This window comes from Barbatula barbatula, assembly GCF_947034865.1.
Source record: "Barbatula barbatula genome assembly, chromosome: 21".
NCBI classification, from domain to species: Eukaryota; Metazoa; Chordata; class Actinopteri; order Cypriniformes; family Nemacheilidae; genus Barbatula; species Barbatula barbatula.
The window spans coordinates 4812907-4837248 of NC_136784.1; the positions used below are offsets into that span (position 1 = coordinate 4812907).

The following is a 24342-nucleotide window of genomic DNA, read 5'->3' on the forward strand; positions in this document are numbered from 1 at the left end:
TTTGGATAAAAGCTTCTGCCAAATGAATAAATGTAAATGTGTCGTCCAAAAGACGACCATTGACACCTTGCACATGGAGGGCAAGACACAAAAGGTCATTGCAAAAGAGGCTGGCTGTTCACAGAGCTCTGTGTCTAAGCACATTAATAGAGAGGCGAAGGGAAGGAAAAGATGTGGTAGAAAGAAAAGTGTACAAGCAATAGGGATAACCGCACCCTGGAGAGGATTGTGAAACAAAACCCATTCAAAAATGTGGGGGAGATTCACAAAGAGTGGACTGCAGGGTCAGGGTATATTCTGGCAAACATTTTCCCGATCACGTTTCGCATCGGCAAAGCAGCTGTAGCACACGCCGTTTACCAACACACGATGGGTTATTTGCAAAGCAAAACGCACCTGGAATATACCCTGACCCTGCAGCTGGAGTCAGTGCTTCAAGAACCACTAAGCACAGACGTATGCAAGACACAGGTTTCAGCTGTCGCATTTCTTGTGTCAAGCCACTCTTGAACAACAGAGAGCATCAGAAGCGTCTCGCATGGGCTAAAGACAAAAAGGACTGGACCGCTGTTCTCTGATGAAAGTAAAATTCTGGTTTAAGGACCATGGTATCCTTGTTCCTAATTGGCCATCAAACTCGCCATAGAAAATCAATGGGGTATTGTGAAGAGGAAGATGCGATATGCCAGACCCAACAATGCAGAAGAGCTGAAGGCCACTATCAGAGCATCCTGGGCTCTCATAACACCTGAGCAGTGCCACAGACTGATCGACTCCGTGCCACGCCGCATTGCTGCAGTAATTCAGGCAAAAGGAGCCCCAACTAAGTATTGAGTGCTGTACATGCTCATAGTTTTCAGTTGGCCAAGATTTCCTTAAAATCCTTTCTTTGTATTGGTCTTAAGTAATATTTTCTGAGATGCTGAATTTAGTTTGCAGTTGTGGCGCTTTCTCATGTCCAATGGCGCCATCTGGTGGCCTGCACATGTTATTTGCTGTAGCAATTGGTGTAGTTCAAAGAACATACATAAATATAATAGTAGTTTGTACTATTTCATGGATTATTTATTTGTAATTATCTTTTATGATGAAATAAAAAAAAATCGCCACTTTCATTTAGACATAATATTCTAAGGATTTCAACTGGCTCGTTTGCGTGGAATAGGCTACAACGTCGACGTGTAGTTACCTTTGAAGTCGAGGCATGTCAGGCAAATCGTCGTGATTCCTGCGTACATTATAATGTGACTTTAAATTCAGATTGGATTGATAGAATATGAAATACGGCGCAAAGGTATCGGCTCGTTGGTCTAGGGGTATGATTCTCGCTTTGGGTGCGAGAGGTCCCGGGTTCAAATCCCGGACGAGCCCATGTTTTAATCTGACAAAGATATATTAGCCCGAATTTTTAATATACCTTACAATACTTAAAAGTAGTGATGGTTAAAGCCTTAGCAGTTACTAAATTGGTACATGAGACATAATCTTCCACAGCTGCGGGATGTCTTTTCAAGAGAGATGGAAACTGAGAAGTCAAACGGTACTTTCACACAATTTGTGTTTTCACTTCCCTTTAATAAATTCTTAGTTATTAATGAAGCAGATCTGGGTGCAGCGGCCCATTAAAACAGGATTATCTTTAAACACACATTGGGTGTATATATTTGGATATAGCCTACCATAGCATATTACAAGAATTTATTCATGAGAGAATGTTCAGATTTTTGACAAAAATGACAAAATACAGATTATATTATAATATTACTTTTAAATTAATAAATATGAATGTAGTATTAAATGTAGGGCGGAAATGATCACAAAAGATGGATACACTTCTCTATACTTGGTCATAAAGAATGAGGACATGTTGAAATATATGCTGCAAGTGTTGTATATATGTATAAAATATTGTTTTTATAAACTACAATCATTAAACATATTTTGATACAGATAAAATCCCCCATCCCAAAAAATGTGTCTCAGATTATTTATTCAGTAACTGCACTGCTGCATAATCTGAAATGAACCTGTCATATGCCATTATGTCCAACTATTTTTTATAGGATAGGTATTTTTTTGTATCTCAAGCATTTATTTCTTGACCTTTTTGCAAAAATATTTTCATGCCGGAGATGCTTTGCATCAGCTGTTCATGCTTCACTGCTCTGAGAGTGTTTATAGACCTTTGAGTTTAGAGACACTCTTAAACTGAAAAACTATGACGACATACCTCAAAGTTAGAACTATGATTTCTATCATCGTTTGGTCGCTGTGTTACATTCAAGGTAAATAAAGTTTCTTACAAGATTGTTCAGAAAGTTGAATAGGAATTTGTGTTTGTTAAGAGATCTTGACAGATCTTTTCAGAAATGTACATAATGATATTTAATTTCTGACGATATTACAATGTTTAATTGTGCTGATGACTAATTTGTAAATTGTATTCATGTAAAGAAGGAACTGGACTTGAATTATTTCATCTCTTCTTCATAGGTTCTCTGGGTCAGGTTGTGGCTCAGTCTGGAAATCAGACAGTGGACCCTGGTCAAACTGTTACTATTGAATGTAAACATACACCAAGAGTTAAATGTATTAAAGAAACAGGTTCCACTCAATATTGCATGGCCTGGTATCATCAGATTCCTGGAGAAGTTCCTAAACTCCTGATCTCTTCCACATCTGATAGAGCTTCAGGAGTTTCCTCTAGATTCAGTGGCAGTGATAGTGGAAACCACATTGATTTTGCTCTGACCATCAGTAAAGTTCAGCCTGAAGATTCTGGAGTTTATTACTGTCAGAGTCTATACGACAGAGGCGATAAGGACTGGGTGTTCACACAGTGTTACAGCGTCAAACAAAAACCTCTCCTGTAAAGATTAGTACAGCTTTGACTCACTGGAGGTTTATTTAGTTCTGGTGAACTGTTACTTTTACTTTGTTTTCCATATATATTTCATTTTTAATTTAGAATTAAAATGTAATTAGATTGTGATGCATATTCCTAGTTATTCTAGGTATTCGTTTTTATCTCAGGCAACTGAAAAGAAACACTTATATTTAAGCACATGAAAAACAGAATTCAAATCACTCATCCAGTCTAAATATATTACAAATGCAATTCTTATTACCAGCATCAGTTAACACCTCAGATTCAAGCATCTCCAGCAATATTTAAAGGTTTACAGTGGTTTTGTATTATACAATTTATTCACGCCCCCCCCCCAAAAAACCGTTCAAAGTAACACAAAACATGCAGAATTATAATTTTACTAATACTTTTTTGATTTGCTTCATGGAGATTACCACAAGATTCCCACAGCAACTCATTTGGTAATATAAATCTTTCATATGAATTAGAATGTTCATTCTACATCTAAAAAAGATTAAGAAATAAAATGTATATATTAAGTTTAATATATGGATAATTGTATTTATTTTTTAATGTTTGTTTTTAATTACAATGATGCAAACATTTTCTGACTTTTATGTTCTTTACAGGGGCTTTTCTGTAGCTCAGTGGTTAGAGCATGGCGGTAGCAATGCCAAAGTTATGGGTTGGATCTCAGGGATTTGCACATACTGAGAAACATATAGTTTATATAGTTTATCACCATGAAGCATATTACAATTGGAATAGAAGTGGCGGTGAGACTTCATGAACCAACAAAGATCAATGAGGTAAAATACCATCATGAATATAAGACATCACCAAACTAGTTGGCTATTAACACCGGGACAGTGATAACCTGGGAACAGATATTGATGACTTCTATTGTTATCCTCGTTTTACATCCCCTGCACTTCATTTACATGATGTGTGAGAAAGCTGGTTTGAAGGAAAAGTCACTGTTAATCTGTTCAGAGTTCATTCTGACTCCGCTGAACCCAAAGTGCATCCTGTGCTTTGTAACTGCGATGTGACAGTAAACTTCTTCATCTTCTTCGCCCTCATCATTTTATCTTACAGTAAGTTGCTTTGGATAAAACTGTCTACCAAATGCAACATAAATGAAAATGTAAACAGTACAGTAATACAATTCCAGAACATTCAAAAGATAAAAAAGAGACACTTAATGATTCACAAAGCATTTATTTGCCACAAAGTAACACAAGTGGTTTGCAGTTATACGTTTTAAAGCACTTAAAGCATTAAGCATCTTTTTTTATGAATCACAGAGAAGCAAAATGGAATATAATCATGTTACTTTTACTAAAACGTCTGTGTGTTTGTGCGTGCATGTGTCTACTCTCATTGTTCATCTTGTGTTTTGATGATTTTGGAGACTGGATTCTGAGAGCCCTGTGTGGCCTCACAGCTGATGGTATTCGCTGAGCTCCATTCACTGTGAGTGAGGCTCAGACTGCTGCTCCAGCTGTACAGTCCATCCTTCTGCAGGACACCGGGACTCAGATTCACACCAGAGCTCCTGCTGTTACCATCCACCTTCCAGCTCAACTTCCAGTCGGAGGGGAATCCCTTACTGGCCACACACATGACTGTAGCTTTACCCTGATTCAGCTCATCTCTGGAGGGCGACAGGACCGTTACGATGGGCTGAGTGTCAGCTATAGAAACAGGGACAGTGAGAGATGTAAACCGTGATGTTTCTTTCACACATTCTGTGTTTTCACTTCCCTTTAACAGATTCTTAGTTCATCAAGCAGATCTGAGTGCAGCGGCCCATTAAAACAGAATATTTTAATAAAATGTTTAAATTACTGCATTTAAAACATTATTTTCCGTATTTATGTTCAAATACATATTTTTACATTTACAAAATTAATTTCAGATTTTAGATTACAGTCATTAAGATCTAAAGAAATATAAAGTACAAATTGCTACAATTAAAGTTGCCGAATTTATAAAGTTCATACTTGCATCAAAAGCCATAAAATCTAAATACGATTGTTTAAACATATATTTATTTTTGTGCTATTAAATTCGTACCTGCAACTATAAATTCACATTTTTTTATTTTAAAGTTGTTGTTCCTTGTCTTCATAAACCATTTATAATATATATATAGATTGCCGAAGAGGTTCCTTACCTCTTGATGTATCACATCTGATAGAGACATTTAGTAAATTTGTATTAGCACCTATCGTACTATTGCTCTTTGTATGACATATTGCTTATTACTCCCTGAAATCTTTGTTAGTCGCTTTGGATAAAAGCGTCTGCTAAATGACTAAATGTAAATGTAAAGCTTCAGGAGTTTCCTCTAGATTCAGTGGCAGTGAGAGTGGAAACCACATTGATTTTGCTCTGACCATCAGTGAAGTTCAGCCTGAAGATTCTGGAGATTATTACTGTCAGAGTAAACACAGCAGAGGTCACAAGGACTGAGTATTCACACAGTGTTCCAGCGTCCTAATAACATCTATTCAACTTTAATACTGCTGGCTGGAAGATCTTTCTGAAAGTGTAGAGGGAAAAGAAACATCAACTATACTGTAGACATACTGTACACACAGAGGATAATTTAAATAATGTATTTCCTAATATCTAGTTACATAATATATGTAATATTCATCAAAAGATACAAATATGTTGAGTATAAAGTCATCATTATAATTTCTATAGCATTTGGTTACTCTGCCTTAAACTCCATCACAGGCATTAATTCCAACAATATTAACTTTAAATTCTCCTGACAGAGAACCGTGAAGCAGGAAAAAACAGGAATAAAGTTTACTGCCCCCTAGTGGTTTTATCACAAGTTTAGAGGTTTTAGTTTTAGTCCTGAATTGAAACTTCTGCTAATGTAGGGTTTTTCCATCAAATGATGCTTTGCATAGACTGTTCATGCTTCAGTGCTCTGAAAGTGTTTAAAGACCTGAGGTGAGCACTTTTAACACAACACCTGCTCACTAAAACACAAACTGAAGCAAATATGATTCTCATCATATGGGCACTTTTCTTAATCCAAGGTAACTATTATTACATACACTCATTTTTTGTTGTATATTCTAAGATAAAATAATGCATTTTAAAATGCTTCACAATATTCTCATTAAAGAGTTTCTCATTTCAAACAGGATTTTTGGGTCAGGTTGTTGTGAATCAGCCTGAAGTTAAATCTGCTCAGCTTGACCAGAGCATCTCCATTGACTGTAAAGTCAACACTGTAGTTTATAGGTATCCAGAGGGCTCAGTCTCTAAAGACTACTACATCTCCTGGTATCTCCAGAGAGCAGAGGGTCCCGCTAAACTCCTGATATATTACACAACAATGAAGCCTTCAGATACTCCATCCACAATGAGTGGTGGAGGCAGTTTTCACTCTGGAGGAAATGGTCTTGATTTCACTCTCACTATTAGTAATGTCAAGATTGAAGATGCTGGAGTTTATTACTGCTTGAGTCAGCATAAGATCAGTGACAACTGGGTGTTCACACAGTAAAGAAATGTAATACAAAAACCTCCCTTCGTCAGATGACTGAGAATCTCATGAACCAAGAGACCAGGTGCTGAACATGTGTGCTGAACACCAGGTGCTGAACACAAGACCATTTCCTCCAGAGTGAAAACTACTGAGAGATAAAGAAACATAAAACACTTAATCTGGCCTCAGTAAATCTATCATTTATCATTTTACCATGTTCTGTAAACATAACATTTCTTTTTCAGCATCATAACTGTCAGCTCTCAGTCCTTCCCAAACTTTTATAAACATTCATTAACATTTAGTCATTTAACAGACGCTTTTATCCAAAGCGACTTACAGAGTGTTCTGGGAGCAATAAAGCGACATGTCATACAGGAGCAGTAATACATTTATTTATATTGTGAATATTATGGTACATCTGCATAACAAATTATAAATTATTTGAATTTTTACCAAATATGCTAATACTCATTTTGTTTAGCATTGATTGTCGTATAGGTAAAACTTCAGTATGTAAATGAATATGTTTTGTAGTTTGGGAAGTTTTGCATATTAAAAACTCTAAAAACGTCATAGTTTTTACTGTGAAGTGATCTATGTGTATTCAGCTGTGCCAGAAACAACAGAAAATAATGTCTCTTATTCTGATACTTGGAACACTGGGTCTGCTTGCTCAAGGTTATTATATATTTATTTGTTAGTTTTTTTAAGTTTGTTTCTGTATTATTAGCCTTGGAACTTCATTTGTTTGTTACTTGTTAAAAAGAAAGTAGAAACTTCTCTTATTAAATTCATGTTCAAATCCTCTCTCAGTTTCTCATCAGGAGGTCCAGTCTCCTGAAGTTCTGTCTGTTAAAGAATCAGAATCTGCCTCTATGAGCTGTACTGGGACCAGTGGAGTTGATAGTGACATGAGCTGGTATCTGCAGAAACCTGGAGAAGCTCCTAAACTCCTGATCTATAAAGCAACTGAATTAGAATCTGGAATCTCAGATCGGTTCAGTGGAAGTCAATCTGGACTCTTTTTCACTCTGAGCATACGTGAAGCCAAACCTGAAGATGCAGGAGATTATTACTGTATGGGGGTTTATAGTGAAGGGAACACACATTGAAATTCTATCATACAAAAACCTCCCTTAGTCAGAGAGCACAGAGAGAAGTTCACCACCATATCAGTCTGTTGCGACAGATCGCCTGTTTGTCTTGGTGATTGATATTTTGTCAAAAAAGATTTTTTGTAACAATATATTTTATATGTTAGCAATTACTCTTGTAGTAATTTTAAGAAAACATACAGTAATGTCTTCACCTCTTTGACTATATTACGTATATACAGTGGGGAGGACATACTGTATATATGATTATATTATATAATAATTATATAATAATATTATGTATTATTATTATACCTATATATTAGCTAAACAAACATGGACGTGCTGTTAAGGTTTTCATGGTCCCTTATTTATATTACAGCAAAATCTTTTGGTTGTTTAAAAGCTGAAATCACTGAGATCTTTTGTGAGGATTTGGAGACCAGTCATGTTTAATACAGCTTAAAATAATATATCTGAACATCTGACAGTAACTACAATTTAAGGGGAATGTTCTTCTCGCAACCATGATGTAGTTATAAAATGTAGCAGCTCTTTAAAACATTGTTTAAAGTTCCTGATGGGTTATGAAAGCACCGCAAAAAATAAACACTACTTGAAGTCAAAATACTTTTATTTTTTATTGCAAACACAATAGGATTCAGCAAATCATTCAAGCCTTATGCATACAAACATTTATAAAGCAAGAGGCCTTCTGCAAACTGAGAGACAATAATGTAATTTTTTTATAAGATTCGAGTGTGTCGATTTGTGTGTGTGCTCTCATTGTACATCACACTCTTGTGTTTTGATGATTTTGGAGACTGGATTCTGAGAGCCCTGTGTGGCCTCACAGCTGATGGTATTCGCTGAGCTCCATTCACTGTGAGTGAGGCTCAGACTGCTGGTCCAGCTGTACAGTCCATCCTTCTGCAGGACACCGGGACTCAGATTCACACCAGAGCTCCTGCTGTTACAATCCACCTTCCAGCTCAACTTCCAGTCGGAGGGGAATCCCTTACTGGCCACACACATGACTGTAGCTTTACCCTGATTCAGCTCATCTCTGGAGGGCGACAGGACCGTTACGATGGGCTGAGCGTCAGCTTTAGAAACAGAGAGAGAGATGGAAACCGTGATGTTTCTTTCACACATTCAGTGTTTTCACTTCCCTTTAACAGATTCTTAGTTCATCAAGCAGATCTGAGTGCAGCGGCCCATTAAAATATTATTTTATTTTTAAACACACATTGAGACAGTTTCAGTATAAATATTTTAAAATATCAAAATTTAAAAAGTGTGCTGTCCGTTTCATTCATTAATACAAAACAAACACAAAATGTGCTAAAATAACACTAAATGTGTGAAAAAGCATAACACAAACATAGTGCTAATAATGAATACAAGTATACTTACAAAGTTTTTGCACCAAGCGCATAGAATTACACAAGATTGCTTAAATAAATGTATTACTTTTCTTTTTAAAGAAACACTGATTCATTTAATATTTCCCTCATAGATTTCAATGTTGTTGTCTGCTTTCCCTCAATTAAATTTTTTTCAAGTAACATTTCTGTCTCGTGTTAAATATATTTCAAAATGAACAAGCATATTAAATCACATTATAACCAGCTATAAACCAAATCCATTCAGAAGATAAATGAGCATGAACGAGAGATATACATTTGTCAAACAAAGAATGTGTTCTTCATAAACATTTTTCTCTAAATATAAGTAATGTTTATACTTTTATCCCGAAGAGTGTCTCTTTCGTATCGTATTTTGTTTAAATGTCTTATGTTGAAAATACCGTATAAAGAACTTTACTTACTTCCAACTGAGAGTCTTGTGCCGCCACCAAAAGTCCACCACAGTGATACAAACCCATTAAGCGGCTGTACAAAAACCTCCTGCACACTGTGACAGCATTAACACTAAACACTAAATATGATCAATAAATACAATAACATTATCATGTTGCTCTTTGGCTGTTATACATTAATGTGATTCAAAGGAACATTTTTACTGTTATTTAACTTAATTGAATTATAATATATATTTAACACATTTGATTCTAAAAGAATTACAGTATTATTGACAAGTTGTATAGCCGCACATTAATTACCTGTAAATTATATTTTAAACTATTCTTCTGCATTTAGATTTCTTAAATTAAATATTAAAAAATTACATTTACATTTAGTCATTTAGCAGACCCTTTTATCCAAAGCGACTAACAAAGAATTGAGGGAGCCATAAGCAATTTACAGTACGTAGCCTAATAAAAACAATATTTGGTTCTGAAAATGCTGCCTAATTTAAGTTCAGCTTCATATTTGTAAACTAATTTATTCAGCATTTACTTAACCTCTTATACCCATGGACGTACTTCTAGTCAGTTCCTTCACTGAAATCCAAAGTGTTTCCGTCTCATTTGTCACTGTAGGCCTGCAAAAACCACTTTAAAAGCAGCAGTCTGCAACAGAATCCAGCAAAAATGCATGTTTTACTGTTGTATCATTTTGTAAACTTACAATATAAACTAAATGTGCTTTTGGCTATAGTCTGATGGAGGTAGTTTTGCATATTTCCTGCCCTATAATACAAAATGCAACTGAAGATCAGTTTGATTCAGTCTGCAGAGTCAAACAAAAACAATAATGTCTGCTTTTCTCATTCTGGGAACACTGGGTCTACTTACTCAAGGTTTCAAATATTGTTTTCTTTGTTATGAGAATATGTGCTATTTATCATTGTATAGCTTTGGACTTTCGTAAAGATGTCTTTCGTTTTAAGTTTTTGATTTACAGATGTTTCATAATGGATGTTAGTATTTAAGTATTTACTTTAAAATTGTTGTTTTTAACCCTCTTTCAGTGTCCCATCAGGAGGACCAGTCTCCCAACTCTCTGTCTGTTAAAGCAGGTGGATCAGCCTCTATTAACTGCATTACATCTTCTGGAATTGGTTATGACTTGAGCTGGTATCAGCTGAAAGCTGGAAGACCTCCTAAACTTTTGATATACAAATCGAGTTCCCTTGCATCTGGAGTTCCAAGTCGATTCAGTGGAACTAATTCTGGGCATACATTTACACTGATCATAGAAAGAGTTCAGCCTGAGGATGACGGAGAGTATTACTGCATGGGGGGTTATAATGGTCCAGTATTCACACAGTGAAAAGCCTCATACAAAAAACCCTTATAACCAGAATGCGCCGATCACACACGCAATTGATATATGTTTTATATTTTCGAATTTTTATTATTACATACATATCACAAAAATATTGTTTCTGCTACGTTTGCTGTTCACAAGCACTTAAAGTTTGATAGATTTAAGTTAAAAATTCTAGTGTCTGAATGGATGCGGTAACACTCGTGATGATTTACTGCCCCCTACTGGAAATATCCAGTAGCTCATTTCACTGCACCTGTTTATACCGAAACCTGTGCAGCTTTGTTAAATGATCTGTAACTACAGCTGTGAAAAGGGCAACGTTAGCATATTTTGCATAAGATGCCCTGGTTTAGATACACGCCGCTCGGTGAGTTTAATTGACAGTTTTACATTATGATAATCGTCTTTATCTTGTTAATATTTGAGACGTGAAAAAACATGGCGTTACTCTTACACAGATGGACATTTACAACATTTTAAATTAAGATTTAAATGAATTTAACAGCATTTCAACCCGTGCAAAAATATACATTAATTGATACATTTGACATAATGCTATTGTTCGTGTAAACGTGATTCAAGTATCGGATAAACACAAATAATTGATAGAATAACACTAAATCCCCATATGCAGCTTTGACGAAAATTGTATACATTTGTTTATTGTTGTGAAGATCCAGATATCCTTTTAATTATAAGATATGGCGATTTGTAAACACTGAAATTAGGCAGCATTTAAATGTAGTTGCAGAATAAAGTCGCTAGAGGACGCCATTAGCATGCAAGCGAGTCAAACTGGTAGATTTGTATAAGTTAAACACAAAATTGGGTTTGCTATATATATATTTATATATATATATATATATATATATATATATTAACGTCAACAGCAACAGCCATTTTATGGTAAGTAATCTTGTAAGTGATGTAAATCTTCTTGGGTGTGTTAAAGTAAAAGCAGTGAGCTTTGCATTGAGTTTGGAAGGTTGTGTTTCTCTGTTTAAGTGTAGAATGAACTGTATACATAACATTTGCTTTTCATGCATTGCTATAGATGTAATGTGTGCCAGGCAAACTATTTTATTCAACACTCTCCATTATTCATCTTAAAGCTGTTGGGAGCAATGAAAGGTTTCGGCCCAGACTGTTCAGATTTGTTGTACATGTCATGAAACAAGAATGACACATTGTCTATTCTTTTTATGCCATTAAAAAAAACAAGTCAACTTTAGTTTAATGTAATTTTCCAAAGGCATACCTGCTTTAAAACAAGACACATTCTGACGGTTTGTGTACAAAACCATTATGAACCATCAGCTGTGTGCCTCTAAAAACTGTGTTTTGAGCCTTATTCTGGTAGGATTTAATAGTGTTCTATTGGTTCCCATCCGCCAGATAACATCCCACCTATAATACCCACCAGTTGAGATCACTGAGACCATTAGTTTTCAGTACAACAATCCCAATTATAACCATTCAATCCATTCACAGTTTTAGCAGGGGTATGAACTTTCTTGAAACCGCATTCACTTGAAGTATCTCATCACTGTCCACCGTGTGGGACTTTGAAGTGCTATCAGATGTAATGCAGGTGAATATGCAAACAGGGCTTTATTGTTGCAGGGGAGGTTAAGCGCCCAATAAAAGAATAGTTCTGGCTGCCCCAGAAGTAGGGTTGGGTATCGAGAACAGGTTCCATTTTAGAACGGGTTGCACATTTCAAAGAACCAGGGATTCGATAGGATGCTGTTTATCGATTCCTGACTTTTTTAGTCACTCGAGAACTGTAGTGAGCGTTTTACAGTTGTATCTGTCTGCAGGAGGACCCGAGACAAGGACCTTATCTCATTACGATCGGCACTATGACTTACCCCAGCAAAGGTTCAAAACTTTGTTTAAACTTTATGAAAAAATGATAGCATATTTGAATCGCAACAGAGAATCTATAAGAACCGGATTCGATAAGCATTAAAACTATTAAAACTATACTCAACCTTACTCAGGTGGAGGAGAGAGTTCTCTGAGATGTGGAGAAGGAGTCAGTAATGCAGGTGTCTATCCGCCCTATTGTTGTTTACAAGTAAATTTGTTTCTTTCTTTAATGAATTTGCATACCGTGTGTGAGTTTGCTTTTCTGGTTGCAGATAGACAGGTTTATGCATATTTTCACTAACTGCCTGCTTATAGACCATTACAGAACAAGCTGTAAACACTGGTCCAGAAGCACTTCCTGTTTCAGTTTTTTATTCACATATTAGTTAAGTGTTAAATATGTTTTACATTTCAGCTCTAAATGGTTGTATTTTGTCTGTGTAATGTTAAAAAACAAAACTTCTGGACCACTGTTGTTACATCTTGCAAATGATCGGTATTGGAATTAGAAGCATTGGAAGGACTTTTCCGTATAATGAGAGTAATGGGGACTGGTGAGGTTAAGGTCATTCAATTTTGTCAAAATGAAAAGAATTTAGAGACCTTTCAGATACTGTTTTTTTTATTTTAAAATTTACGATTTGTATGTGTCGAGGTAAAGTGATCAATTTTGTTTTATTCTGTGAACAAACAATATTGACCAAATGCAACATAAATGAAAATGTAAACAGTACAGTAATACAATTCCAGAACATTCAAAAGATAAAAAAGAGACACTTAATGATTCACAAAGCATTTATTTGCCACAAAGTAACACAAGTGGTTTGCAGTTATATGTTTTAAAGCACTTAAAGCATTAAGCATCTTTTTTTATGAATCACAGAGAAGCAAAATGCTATATAATCATGTTACTTTTACTAAAACGTCTGTGTGTTTGTGCGTGCATGTGTCTACTCTCATTGTTCATCTTGCGTTTTGATGATTTTGGAGACTGGATTCTGAGAGCCCTGTGTGGCCTCACAGCTGATGGTCTTCGCTGAGCTCCATTCACTGTCAGTGAGGCTCAGACTGCTGGTCCAGCTGTACAGTCCATCCTCCTGCAGGACACCGGGACTCAGATTCACACCAGAGCTCCTGCTGTTACCATCCACCTTCCAGCTCAACTTCCAGTCGGAGGGGAATCCCTTACTGGCCACACACATGACTGTAGCTTTACCCTGATTCAGCTCATCTCTGGAGGGCGACAGGACCGTTACGATGGGCTGAGTGTCAGCTATAGAAACAGGGACAGTGAGAGATGGAAACCGTGATGTTTCTTTCACACATTCTGTGTTTTCACTTCCCTTTAACAGATTCTTAGTTCATCAAGCAGATCTGAGTGCAGCGGCCCATTAAAACAGAATATTTTAATAAAATGTTTAAATTACTGCATTAAAAACATTATTTTCCGTATTTATGTTCAAATACATATTTTTACATTTAAAAAATTTATTTCAGATTTTAGATTACAGTCATTAAGATCTAAAGAAATATAAAGTACAAATTGCTACAATTAAAATTGCCGAATTTATAAAGTTCATACTTGCATCAAAAGCCATAAAATCTAAATACGATTGTTTAAATATATATTTATTTTTGTGCTATTAAATTCGTACCTACAACTATAAATTAACATTTTTTTATTTTAAAGTTGTTGTTCCTTGTCTTCATAAACCATTTATAATATATATATAGATTGCCGAAGAGGTTCCTTACCTCTTGATGTATCACATCTGATAGAGACATTTAGTAAATTTGTATTAGCACCTATCGTACTATTGCTCTTTGTATGACATATTGCTTATTACTCCCTGAACTCTTTGTTAGTCGCTTTGGATAAAAGCGTCTGCTAAATGACTAAATGTAAATGTAAAGCTTCAGGAGTTTCCTCTAGATTCAGTGGCAGTGAGAGTGGAAACCACATTGATTTTGCTCTGACCATCTTCTGGAGATTCTGGAGATTATTACTGTCAGAGTAAACACAGCAGAGGCCATAAGGACTGAGTGTTCACACAGTGTTACAGCGTCCTAATAACATCTATTCAACTTTAATGCTGCTGGCTGGGAGATCTTTCTGAAAGTGTAGAGGGAAAAGAAACAGCAACTATACTGTAGATATTCTGTACACACAGAGGATAATTTAAATATTGTATTTCCTAATACATAATATATGTAATATTCATTAAAAGATACATGAACAAATGTGTTGAGTATTAAGTCATAATTTTAATTTCTATAGCATTTGGTTACTCTACCTTAAACTCTGTCACAGGCATTAATTCATTTTTAAAGAATTCATAACTGTATAAATTCTCCTGACAGAGAACCGTGAAGCAGGAAAAAACTGGAATAAAGTTTACTGCCCCCTCGTGGTTTTATCACAAGTTTATAAACTTTAGTCCTGAACTGAAACTTATGCTAATGTAGGGTTTTTCCATCAAATGTTGCTTTGCATAGACTGTTCATGCTTCAGTGCTCTGAAAGTGTTTAAAGACATGAGGTGAGCACTTTTAACACAACACCTGCTCACTAAAACACAAACTGAAGCAAATATGATTCTCATCATATGGGCACTTTGCTTAATCCAAGGTAACTATTATTACATACGCTCATTTTTTGTTGTATATTCTAAGATAAAATAATGCATTTTAAAATGCTTCACAATATTCTTATTAAAGAGTTTCTCATTTCAAACAGGATTTTTGGGTCAGGTTGTTGTGAATCAGCCTGAAGTTAAATCTGCTCAGCTTGACCAGAGCATCTCCATTGACTGTAAAGTCAACACTGTAGTTTATAGGAATCCAAAGGGCTCAGTCTCTAAAGGAGAGTACTTCATCTCCTGGTATCTCCAGAGAGCAGAGGGTCCCGCTAAACTCCTGATATATTACACAACAATGAAGCCTTCAGATACTCCATCCACAATGAGTGGTGGAGGCAGTTTTCACTCTGGAGGAAATGGTCTTGATTTTACTCTCACCATTAGTAATGTCAAGATTGAAGATGCTGGAGTTTATTACTGCTTGAGTCCGCATAAGATCAGTGACAACTGGGTGTTCACACAGTAAAGAAATGTAATACAAAAACCTCCCTTGGTCAGATGACTGAGAATCTCATGAACCAAGAGACCAGGTGCTGAACATGTGTGCTGAACACCAGGTGCTGAACACAAGACCATTTCCTCCAGAGTGAAAACTTCTGAGAGATAAAGAAACATAAAACACTTAATCTGGCCTTAGTAAATCTATCATTTATCATTTTACCATGTTCTGTAAACATAACATTTCTTTTTCAACATCATAACTGTCAGCTCTCAGTCTTTCTCAAACTTTTATAAACATTCATTAACATTTAGTAATTTAACAAAAGCTTTTATCCAAAGCGACTTACAGAGTGTTCTGGGAGCAATAAAGAGACATGTCATACAGGAGCAGTAATACATTTATTTATATTGCATGTTATGGTACATCTGCATAACAAATGATACATTGTTTGAATGTTTTCCAAATATGCTAATTCTCCTTTTGTTTAGCATTAATTGTTGTAGATACAGTTTCAGTATGTAAATTAATATGTTTTGTAGTTTGGGAAGATTTGCATATTAAGGACTCTAAAAACGTCATAGTTTTTACTGTGAAGTGATCTATGTGTATTCAGCTGTGCCAGAACCAACAGAAAATAATGTCTCTTATTCTGATACTTGGAACACTGGGTCTGCTTGCTCAAGGTTATTATATATTTATTTGTTTGTTTAAGTTTGTTTCTGTATTATTAGCCTTGGAACTTCATTTGTTTGTTACTTGAAGATGGAAGCATCTCTTAGTAAATTCATGTTAAAATCCTCTCTCAGTTTCTCATCAGGAGGTCCAGTCTCCTGAAGTTCTGTCTGTTAAAGAATCAGAATCTGCCTCTATGAGCTGTACTGGGACCAGTGGAGTTGATAGTGACATGAGCTGGTATCTGCAGAAACCTGGAGAAGCTCCTAAACTCCTGATCTACAAAGCAACTGAATTAGAATCTGGAATCTCAGATCGGTTCAGTGGAAGTCAATCTGGACTCCTTTTCACTCTGAGCATACGTGAAACCAAACCTGAAGATGCAGGAGATTATTACTGTATGGGGTCTTATGCTGAAGCGAATACACAGTGAAATTCTATCATACAAAAACCTCCCTTAGCCAGAGAGCACAGAGAGAAGTTCACCACCATATCAGTCTGTTGCAACAGATAGCCTGTTTGTCCTGGTGATACTATGCACTTCATATTTCTTATTAAATTGTTGTAACGACATATTTTATATGATAACAATTATTCTAAGATAACTTGCAGTAATTTCTTCACCTCTATGACTATATTATATGCAGTGCAGAGGACATATATATGATTATATTAATAATTGTATAATATTATTATGTATTATAGTTATAATTAGCTAAACAAACATGGACTTGTTGTTAAGGTTTTCATGGTCCCTTATTTATATTACAGCAAAATCTTTTGGTTGTTTAAAAGCTGAAATCAGTGAGATCTTTTGTGAGGATTTGGAGACCAGTCATGTTTAATACAGCTTAACTACAATTTAGGGGGAATGTTCTTCTCGCAACCATGCTATAGTTATAAAATGTAGCAGGTCTTTAAAACATTGTTTAAAGTACCTGATGGATTATGAAAGGACAGCAAAAAAGAAACACTATTTGAAGTCAAAACACTTTTATTTTTGCAACCACAATAGGACTCAGAAAATCATTCAAGCCTGCTGTCATATGCATACAAACATTTCAAAAGCAAGCCAAGACACAAGAATGTAATTTTTTATAAGATTCGAGTGTGTCGATTTGTGTGTGTGCTCTCATTGTACATCACACTCTTGTGTTTTGATGATTTTGGAGACTGGATTCTGAGAGCCCTGTGTGGCCTCACAGCTGATGGTCTTCGCTGAGCTCCATTCACTGTCAGTGAGGCTCAGACTGCTGGTCCAGCTGTACAGTCCATCCTTCTGCAGGACACCGGGACTCAGATTCACACCAGAGCTCCTGCTGTTACCATCCACCTTCCAGCTCAACTTCCAGTCGGAGGGGAATCCCTTACTGGCCACACACATGACTGTAGCTTTACCCTGATTCAGCTCATCTCTGGAGGGCGACAGGACCGTTACGATGGGCTGAGTGTCAGCTATAGAAACAGAGACAGAGAGAGATGGGAACTGTGAAGTTTCTGTCACACATTCTGTGTTTTCACTTCCCTTTAACAGATTCTTAGTAAATCAAGCAGATCTGAGTGCAGCGGCCCATTAAAATATTATTTTATTTTTAAACACACATTGAGACAGTTTCAGTATAAATATTTTAAAATTTCAAAATTTAAAAAGTGTGCCGTCCGTTTCATTCATTAATACAAAACAAACACAAAATGTGCTAAAATAACACTAAATGTGTGAAAAGGCATAACACAAACATAGTACTAATAATGAATACAAGTATACTTACAAAGTTTTTGCACCAAGCGCATAGAATTGCACAAGATTGCTTAAATAAATGTATTACTTTTCTTTTTAAAGGGACACCGATTCTTTTAAAATTTCCCTCATAGATTTCAATGTTGTTGTCTTCTGTCCCTCAATTATATTTTTTTCCAGAAACATTTCTGTCTCGTTTTAAATATATTTCAAAATGAACAAGCATATTAAATCACATTATAACCAGCTATAAACCAAATCCATTCAGAAGATAAATGAGCATGAAAGAGAGATATACATTTGTCAAACAAAGAATGTGTTCTTCATAAGCATTTTTCTCTAAATATAAGTAATGTTTATACTTTTATCCCGACTAGTGTCTCTTTCGTATCGTATTTTGTTTAAATGTCTTATGTTGAAAATACAGTATAAAAAAATTTACTTACTTCCAACTGAGAGTCTTGTGCCGCCACCAAAAGTCCACCACAGTGATACAAACCCATTAAGCGGCTGTACAAAAACCTCCTGCACACTGTGCGACAGCATTAACACTAAACACTAAATATGATCAATAAATACAATAACATTATCATGTTGCTCTTTGGCTGTTATACATTAATGTGATTCAAAGGAACATTTTTACTGTTATTTAACTTAATTGAATTATAATATATATTTAACACATTTGATTCTAAAAGAATTACAGTATTATTGACAAGTTGTATAGCCGCACATTAATTACCTGTAAATTATATTTTAAACTATTCTTCTGCATTTAGATTTCTTAAATTAAATATTAAAAAATTACATTTACATTTAGTCATTTAGCAGACCCTTTTATCTAAAGCGACTAACAAAGAATTCAGGGAGCCATAAGCAATTTACAGTATGTAGCCTAATAAAAACAATATTTGGTTCTGAAAATGCTGCCTAATTTAAGTTCAGGTTCATATTTGTAAACTAATTTATTCAGCATTTATTTAACCTCTTATACCCATGGACGTACTTCTAGTCAGTTCCAAAGTGTTTCCGTCTCATTTTTCACTGTCGGCCTGCAAAAACCACTTTAAAAGCAGCAGTCTGCAACAGAATCCAGCAAAAATGCATGTTTTACTGTTGTATCATTTTGTAAACTTACAATATAACCTAAATGTGCTTTTGGCTATAGTCTGATGGAGGTAGTTTTGCATATTTCCTGCCCTACAAAACAAAATGCCACTGAAGATCAGTTTGATTCAGTCTGCAGAGTCAAACAAAAACAATAATGTCTGCTTTTCTCATTCTGGGAACACTGGGTCTACTTACTCAAGGTTTCAAATATTGTTTTCTTTATTATGAGAATAAGTGCTATTTATCATTGTATAGCTTTGGACTTACGTAAAGATGTGTTTTGTTTTAAGTTTTTGATTTACAGATGTTTCATAATGGATGTTAGTATTTTTACTTTAAAATTGTTGTTTTTAACCCTCTTTCAGTGTCCCATCAGGAGGACCAGTCTCCCAACTCTCTGTCTGTTAAAGCAGGTGGATCAGCCTCTATTAACTGCATTACATCTTCTGGAATTGATTATAACTTGAGCTGGTATCAGCTGAAAGCTGGAAGACCTCCTAAACTTTTGATATACCAATCGAGTTCCCTTGCATCTGGAGTTCCAAGTCGGTTCAGTGGAACTAATTCTGGGTATACATTTACACTGATCATAGAAAGAGTTCAGCCTGAGGATAACGGAGAGTATTACTGCATGGGGGCTTATCAGGGTCCAGTATTCACACAGTGAAAAGCCTCATACAAAAAACCCTTATAACCAGAATGCGCCGATCACACACGCAATTGATATATGTTTTATATTTGCGAATTTTTATTATTACATACATAACACAAAAATATAGTTTCTGCTACGTTTGCTGTTCTCAAGCACTTCAAGTTTGATAGATTTAAGTTAAAATTTCTAGTGTCTGAATGGATGCGGTAACACTCGTGATGTTTTACTGCCCCCTACTGGAAATATCCAGTAGCTCATTTCACTGCACCTGTTTATACCGAAACCTGTGCAGCTTTGTTAAATGATCTGTAACTACAGCTGTGAAAAGGGCAACGTTAGCATATTTTGCATAAGATGCCCTGGTTCAGATACACGCCGCTCGGTGAGTTTAATTGACAGTTTTACATTATGATAATCGTCTTTATCTTGTTAATATTTGAGACGTGAAAAAACATGGCGTTACTCTTACACAGATGGACATTTACAACATTTTAAATTAAGATTTAAATGAATTTAACAGCATTTTAACCCGTGCATCATATACATTAAAATATACATTAATTGATACATTTGACATAATGCTATTGTTCGTGTAAACGTGATTCAAGTATCGGATAAACACAAATAATTGATAGAATAACACTAAATCCCCATATGCAGCTTTGACGAAAAATGTATACATCTGTTTATTGTTGTGAAGATCCAGATATCCTTTTAATGATAAGATATGGTGATTTGTAAACACTGAAATTAGGCAGCATTTAAATGTAGTTGCAGAATAAAGTCGCTAGAGGGCGCCATTAGCATGCAAGCGAGTCAAACTGGTAGATTTGTATAAGAGTTAAACACAAAATTGGGTTTGCTATATATATGTATTAACGTCAACAGCCATTTTATGGTAAGTAATCTTGTAAGTTGTGTTAATCTTCTTGGATGTGTTAAAGTAAAAGCAGTGAGCTTTGCATTGAGTTTGGAAGGTTGTGTTTCTCTATTTAAGTGTAGAATGAACTGTATACATAACATTTGCTTTTCATGCATTGCTATAGATGTAATGTGTGCCAGGCAAACTATTTTATTCAGCACTCTCCATTATTTATCTTAAAGCTGTTGGGAGCAATGAAAGGCTTGATGGTTTCGGCAGTTTTGTTGTACATGTCATGAAACAAGAATGACACATTGTCTATTCTTTTTATGCCATTACAAAAAACAAGTCAACTTTAGTTTAATGTAATTTTCCAAAGGCATACCTGCTTTAAAACAAGACACATTCTGACGGTTTGTGTACAAAACCATTATGAACCATCAGCTGTGTGCCTCTAAAAACTGTGTTTTGCGCCTTATTCCGGTAGGATTTAATAGTGTTCTATTGGTTCCCATCCGCCAGATAATATCCCACCTATAATACCCACCAGTTGAGATCACTGAGACCATTAGTTTCCAGTACAACAATCCCAATTATAACCATTCAATCCATTCACAGTTTTAGCAGGGGTATGAACTTTCTTGAAACCGCATTCATTGAAGTATCTCATCACTGTCCACCGTGTGGGACTTTGAAGTGCTATCAGATGTAATGCAGGTGAATATGCAAACAGGGCTTTATTGTTGCAGGGGAGGTTAAGCGCCCAATAAAAGAATAGTTCTGGCTGCCCCAGAAGTAGGGTTGGGTATCGAGAACAGGTTCCATTTTAGAACCGGTTGCACATTTCAAAGAACCGGGGATTCGATAGGATGCTGTTTATCGATTCCTGACTTTTTTAGTCACTCGAGAACTGTAGTGAGCGTTTTACAGTTGTATCTGTCTGCAGTAGGACCCGAGACAAGGACCTTATCTCATTACGATCGGCACTATGACTTACCCCAGCAAACGTTCAAAACTTTGTTTAAACTTTATTAAAAAATGATAGCATATTTGAATCGCAACAGAGAATCTATAAGAACCGGATTCGATAAGCATTAAAACTATTAAAACTATACTCAACCTTACCCAGATGGAGGAGAGAGTTCTCTGAGATGTGGAGAAGGAGTCAGTATTGCAGGTGTCTATCCGCCCTATTGTTGTTTACAAGTAAATTTGTTTCTTTCTTTAATGAATTTGCATACCTTGTGTGGGTTTGCTTTTTCTGGTTGCAGATAGACAGGTTTATGCATATTTTCACTAACTGCCTGCTTATAGACCATTACAGAACAAGCTGTAAACACTGGTCCAGAAGCACTTCCTGTTTCAGTTTTTTATTCACATATTAGTTAAGTGTTAAATATGTTTTACATTTCAGCTCTAAATGGTTGTATTTTGTCTGTGTAATGTTAAAAAACAAAACTTCTGGACCACTGTTGTTACATCTTGCATATGATCGGTATTGGAATTAGAAGCATTGGAAGGACTTTTCCGTATAATGAGAGTAATGGGGACTGGTGAGGTTAAGGTCATTCAATTTTGTCAAAATGAAAAGAATTTAGAGACCTTTCAGATACTGTTTTTCTGATTTTAAAATTTACGATTTGTATGTGTCGAGGTAAAGTGATCAATTTTGTTTTATTCTGTGAACAAACAATATTGACCAAATTTCAATCAAAAATTGAATTGCATTTATTGCAAAAAATGAAAACTGGAGAAACAGGTTAAAATAGTAGATAAGATGCTGTGTATTTTTTAGACCTCAACTACTGCAAAGAAAACAAGTTCATATTCACTCTTAAGCAATAAACACTGGACTGGTCACAATACACTTAGAAACGAGAATTTGAAATGAGAATTTGTAATGGTCTCTTATTTGTTTCCACGGCTGTATGTATTCTGAAGCCATTTGATAGCATTGTTCCCCACAGAAATACTCAAGAATGCGAAACTCATGCTATATTTTGATGCAAAGTATGTATAGTAACTACATTGCCTTTATAGAGTGTAACATTTACAGCATGATGATGAGCAAGAATGCCAGAATGTTTGGGTGAAGTATCTGTTTAATACAGTAGTGAAGTTTATTACGCATGGAATTCTGGGACGAGCAGAGATTCCTCTTGTCTCATTAGGTGACTTGCATTCTGAGGCTCATTAGGAGTTTTACATCTGAGCGTCTGGTCAGCAGCTCAGATCCGACTCTCCCGTAGAGTTCAGAACACAGCCGCGGGTGACTCTGGGTCAATGCACCCACACACAGACATGCATACAGACAGAGGAGGCGTGGCCTCTGAACTGAACATCATCACCCAATACATGGCCAGCATCCAGTTGTTGGTCTCAGAGTTTTGAGGACAGGAGTGGTTCTGCTAGATGTGTGAATGACGTGGAAGTTTTACTGAATGGTTATTATGAACCCGATGTTTGTTTGTGTTTACCCGTTGGCACGGTTTACACTTGGCATTTAAAAGCACACTGTATCTTGATGCCATGAAAACAAGTGTAACCATGTGAATGTGTTCTAATTTACTTGTGACGATCCATTGGTTGTCAAAAATGCGTGGATCAATGTCAGCATCTTTTTTCAGGACTTTTATGACGCACATCAGGCATGCGGTCTGAGTGTTTACTGTTAATAAGTGTAATGTTGGTGCCCAGTAGAATCCATATTTTCAGTGCTCGGTGTGAATTTACTGTTTGTTTGTATTTACTTACAGTTACCTCCGTAGTTCTCTTCACTATAACTCAGTGTTCTCTTTACTGTAAGAGAACACAGCCGAAAGGTCAATATTGTTAAACTGCAGTTTCACAGCTTGACTTTTAGAGATGCCGGCCTTCTCATAACACTGGTTGAAAAATAAATCCACGCAGTTAATGGACCATGGTTCATTAGTAATTCCCTGTACATAAACATTAAACATGGAGTGTTTGCATGGGCGCTGGTACCATTTTAGGTTTTTCTAAGCTTTACTTACAATAATGTCAAAACGAGCAGTAGTCATCATAACATCAATTTTCTATTAATATTTGTACGGTAAATGAAATAAACGATTCATGTGTTCTTTATTCTTGTGCCAATAACAGCACGACCTGTGCCGGTTTTGCTCGGCAATTGAAGAGTTTGTATAAAAAATGCTTAATTTCTTTCTTCATAAATCATGTTTTTATTGTGTTATTTTTTCAGTTTTTAATACTTAATCAAAACAACCCAACTGCAGTTTGATTGATATCACTTGGAATGCACAATAAAAAAAACATGATTTCTGAAGTTTTTAACTCTTCAATTCATGCTCCCATGTGCATGGTGTGAAGGTATCGGTGAAACCTAAATCTCTGCCTCCGTGCTACACGGCCCGTAGATAAACTGAAATAAATCTGAAGGGCGGTGCGTGAGGTGTGCCAAAATTGTTGTGCGGTTGGACTCCCTCTGGGCTCGGGCAAATTACACTTGAAAACGTCTCTCGCTAAGGCCAAAGGATCTTGTGTCAGTCGTACATGTTTTCCACTGTTTGTTAACCCCCGGGGGACTCGGAGGGGTGAAAATGAAATCAGGGTTCCAGGTTAAAGCAAATAATCAGCCTTCCTCGATGGAAATCCAGGGCAGATTGATGTCATTTGTTTCTAAGGACTAATTGTACCCAATCAAGCCCTGATG

General features: G+C 35.9%; 1 protein-coding gene and 1 long non-coding RNA gene across 3 annotated transcripts; one reads left to right on the top strand and one right to left on the bottom strand.

Annotated features, from left to right (window-relative positions):
* The first annotated feature begins 2183 nt into the window (after positions 1 to 2183).
* On the top strand, positions 2184 to 5425 carry LOC306910564. 2 transcript variants are annotated; one of them, XR_013788173.1, is made up of 3 exons: positions 2184 to 2285; positions 2494 to 3966; positions 4284 to 5425. It is a non-coding gene; the product is annotated as an uncharacterized lncRNA (long non-coding RNA). The 2 variants fall into 2 exon arrangements; XR_013788174.1 differs by having other exon boundaries at positions 2494 to 3330; positions 3499 to 5425.
* Positions 5426 to 17268: 11843 nt separating this feature from the next.
* Positions 17269 to 19151, bottom strand: LOC306910239 (Ig kappa-b4 chain C region). Its single transcript, XM_079484650.1, has 3 exons — positions 19031 to 19151; positions 18471 to 18582; positions 17269 to 17741 (listed from the first exon to the last, which is right to left on the bottom strand). The coding sequence occupies exons 2-3, from the start codon at positions 18568 to 18570 to the stop codon at positions 17419 to 17421; spliced, it is 423 nt and encodes a 140-aa protein (XP_079340776.1). The 5' UTR covers positions 18571 to 18582; positions 19031 to 19151; the 3' UTR covers positions 17269 to 17418.
* Between the last annotated feature and the right edge of the window lie 5191 nt (positions 19152 to 24342).

What these genes read in the sequence shown, in the direction of transcription:
- LOC306910239 (XM_079484650.1), bottom strand. Translation starts at nt 18,570, where the DNA reads ATGCTGTCGCACAGTGTGCAGGAGGTTTTTGTACAGCCGCTTAATGGG. An exon ending in CACAAGACTCTCAGTTGGAA is followed by an intron (nt 17,742 to 18,470) that starts GTAAGTAAATTT and finishes CTGTTTCTATAG; the next exon opens with CTGACACTCAGCCCATCGTA.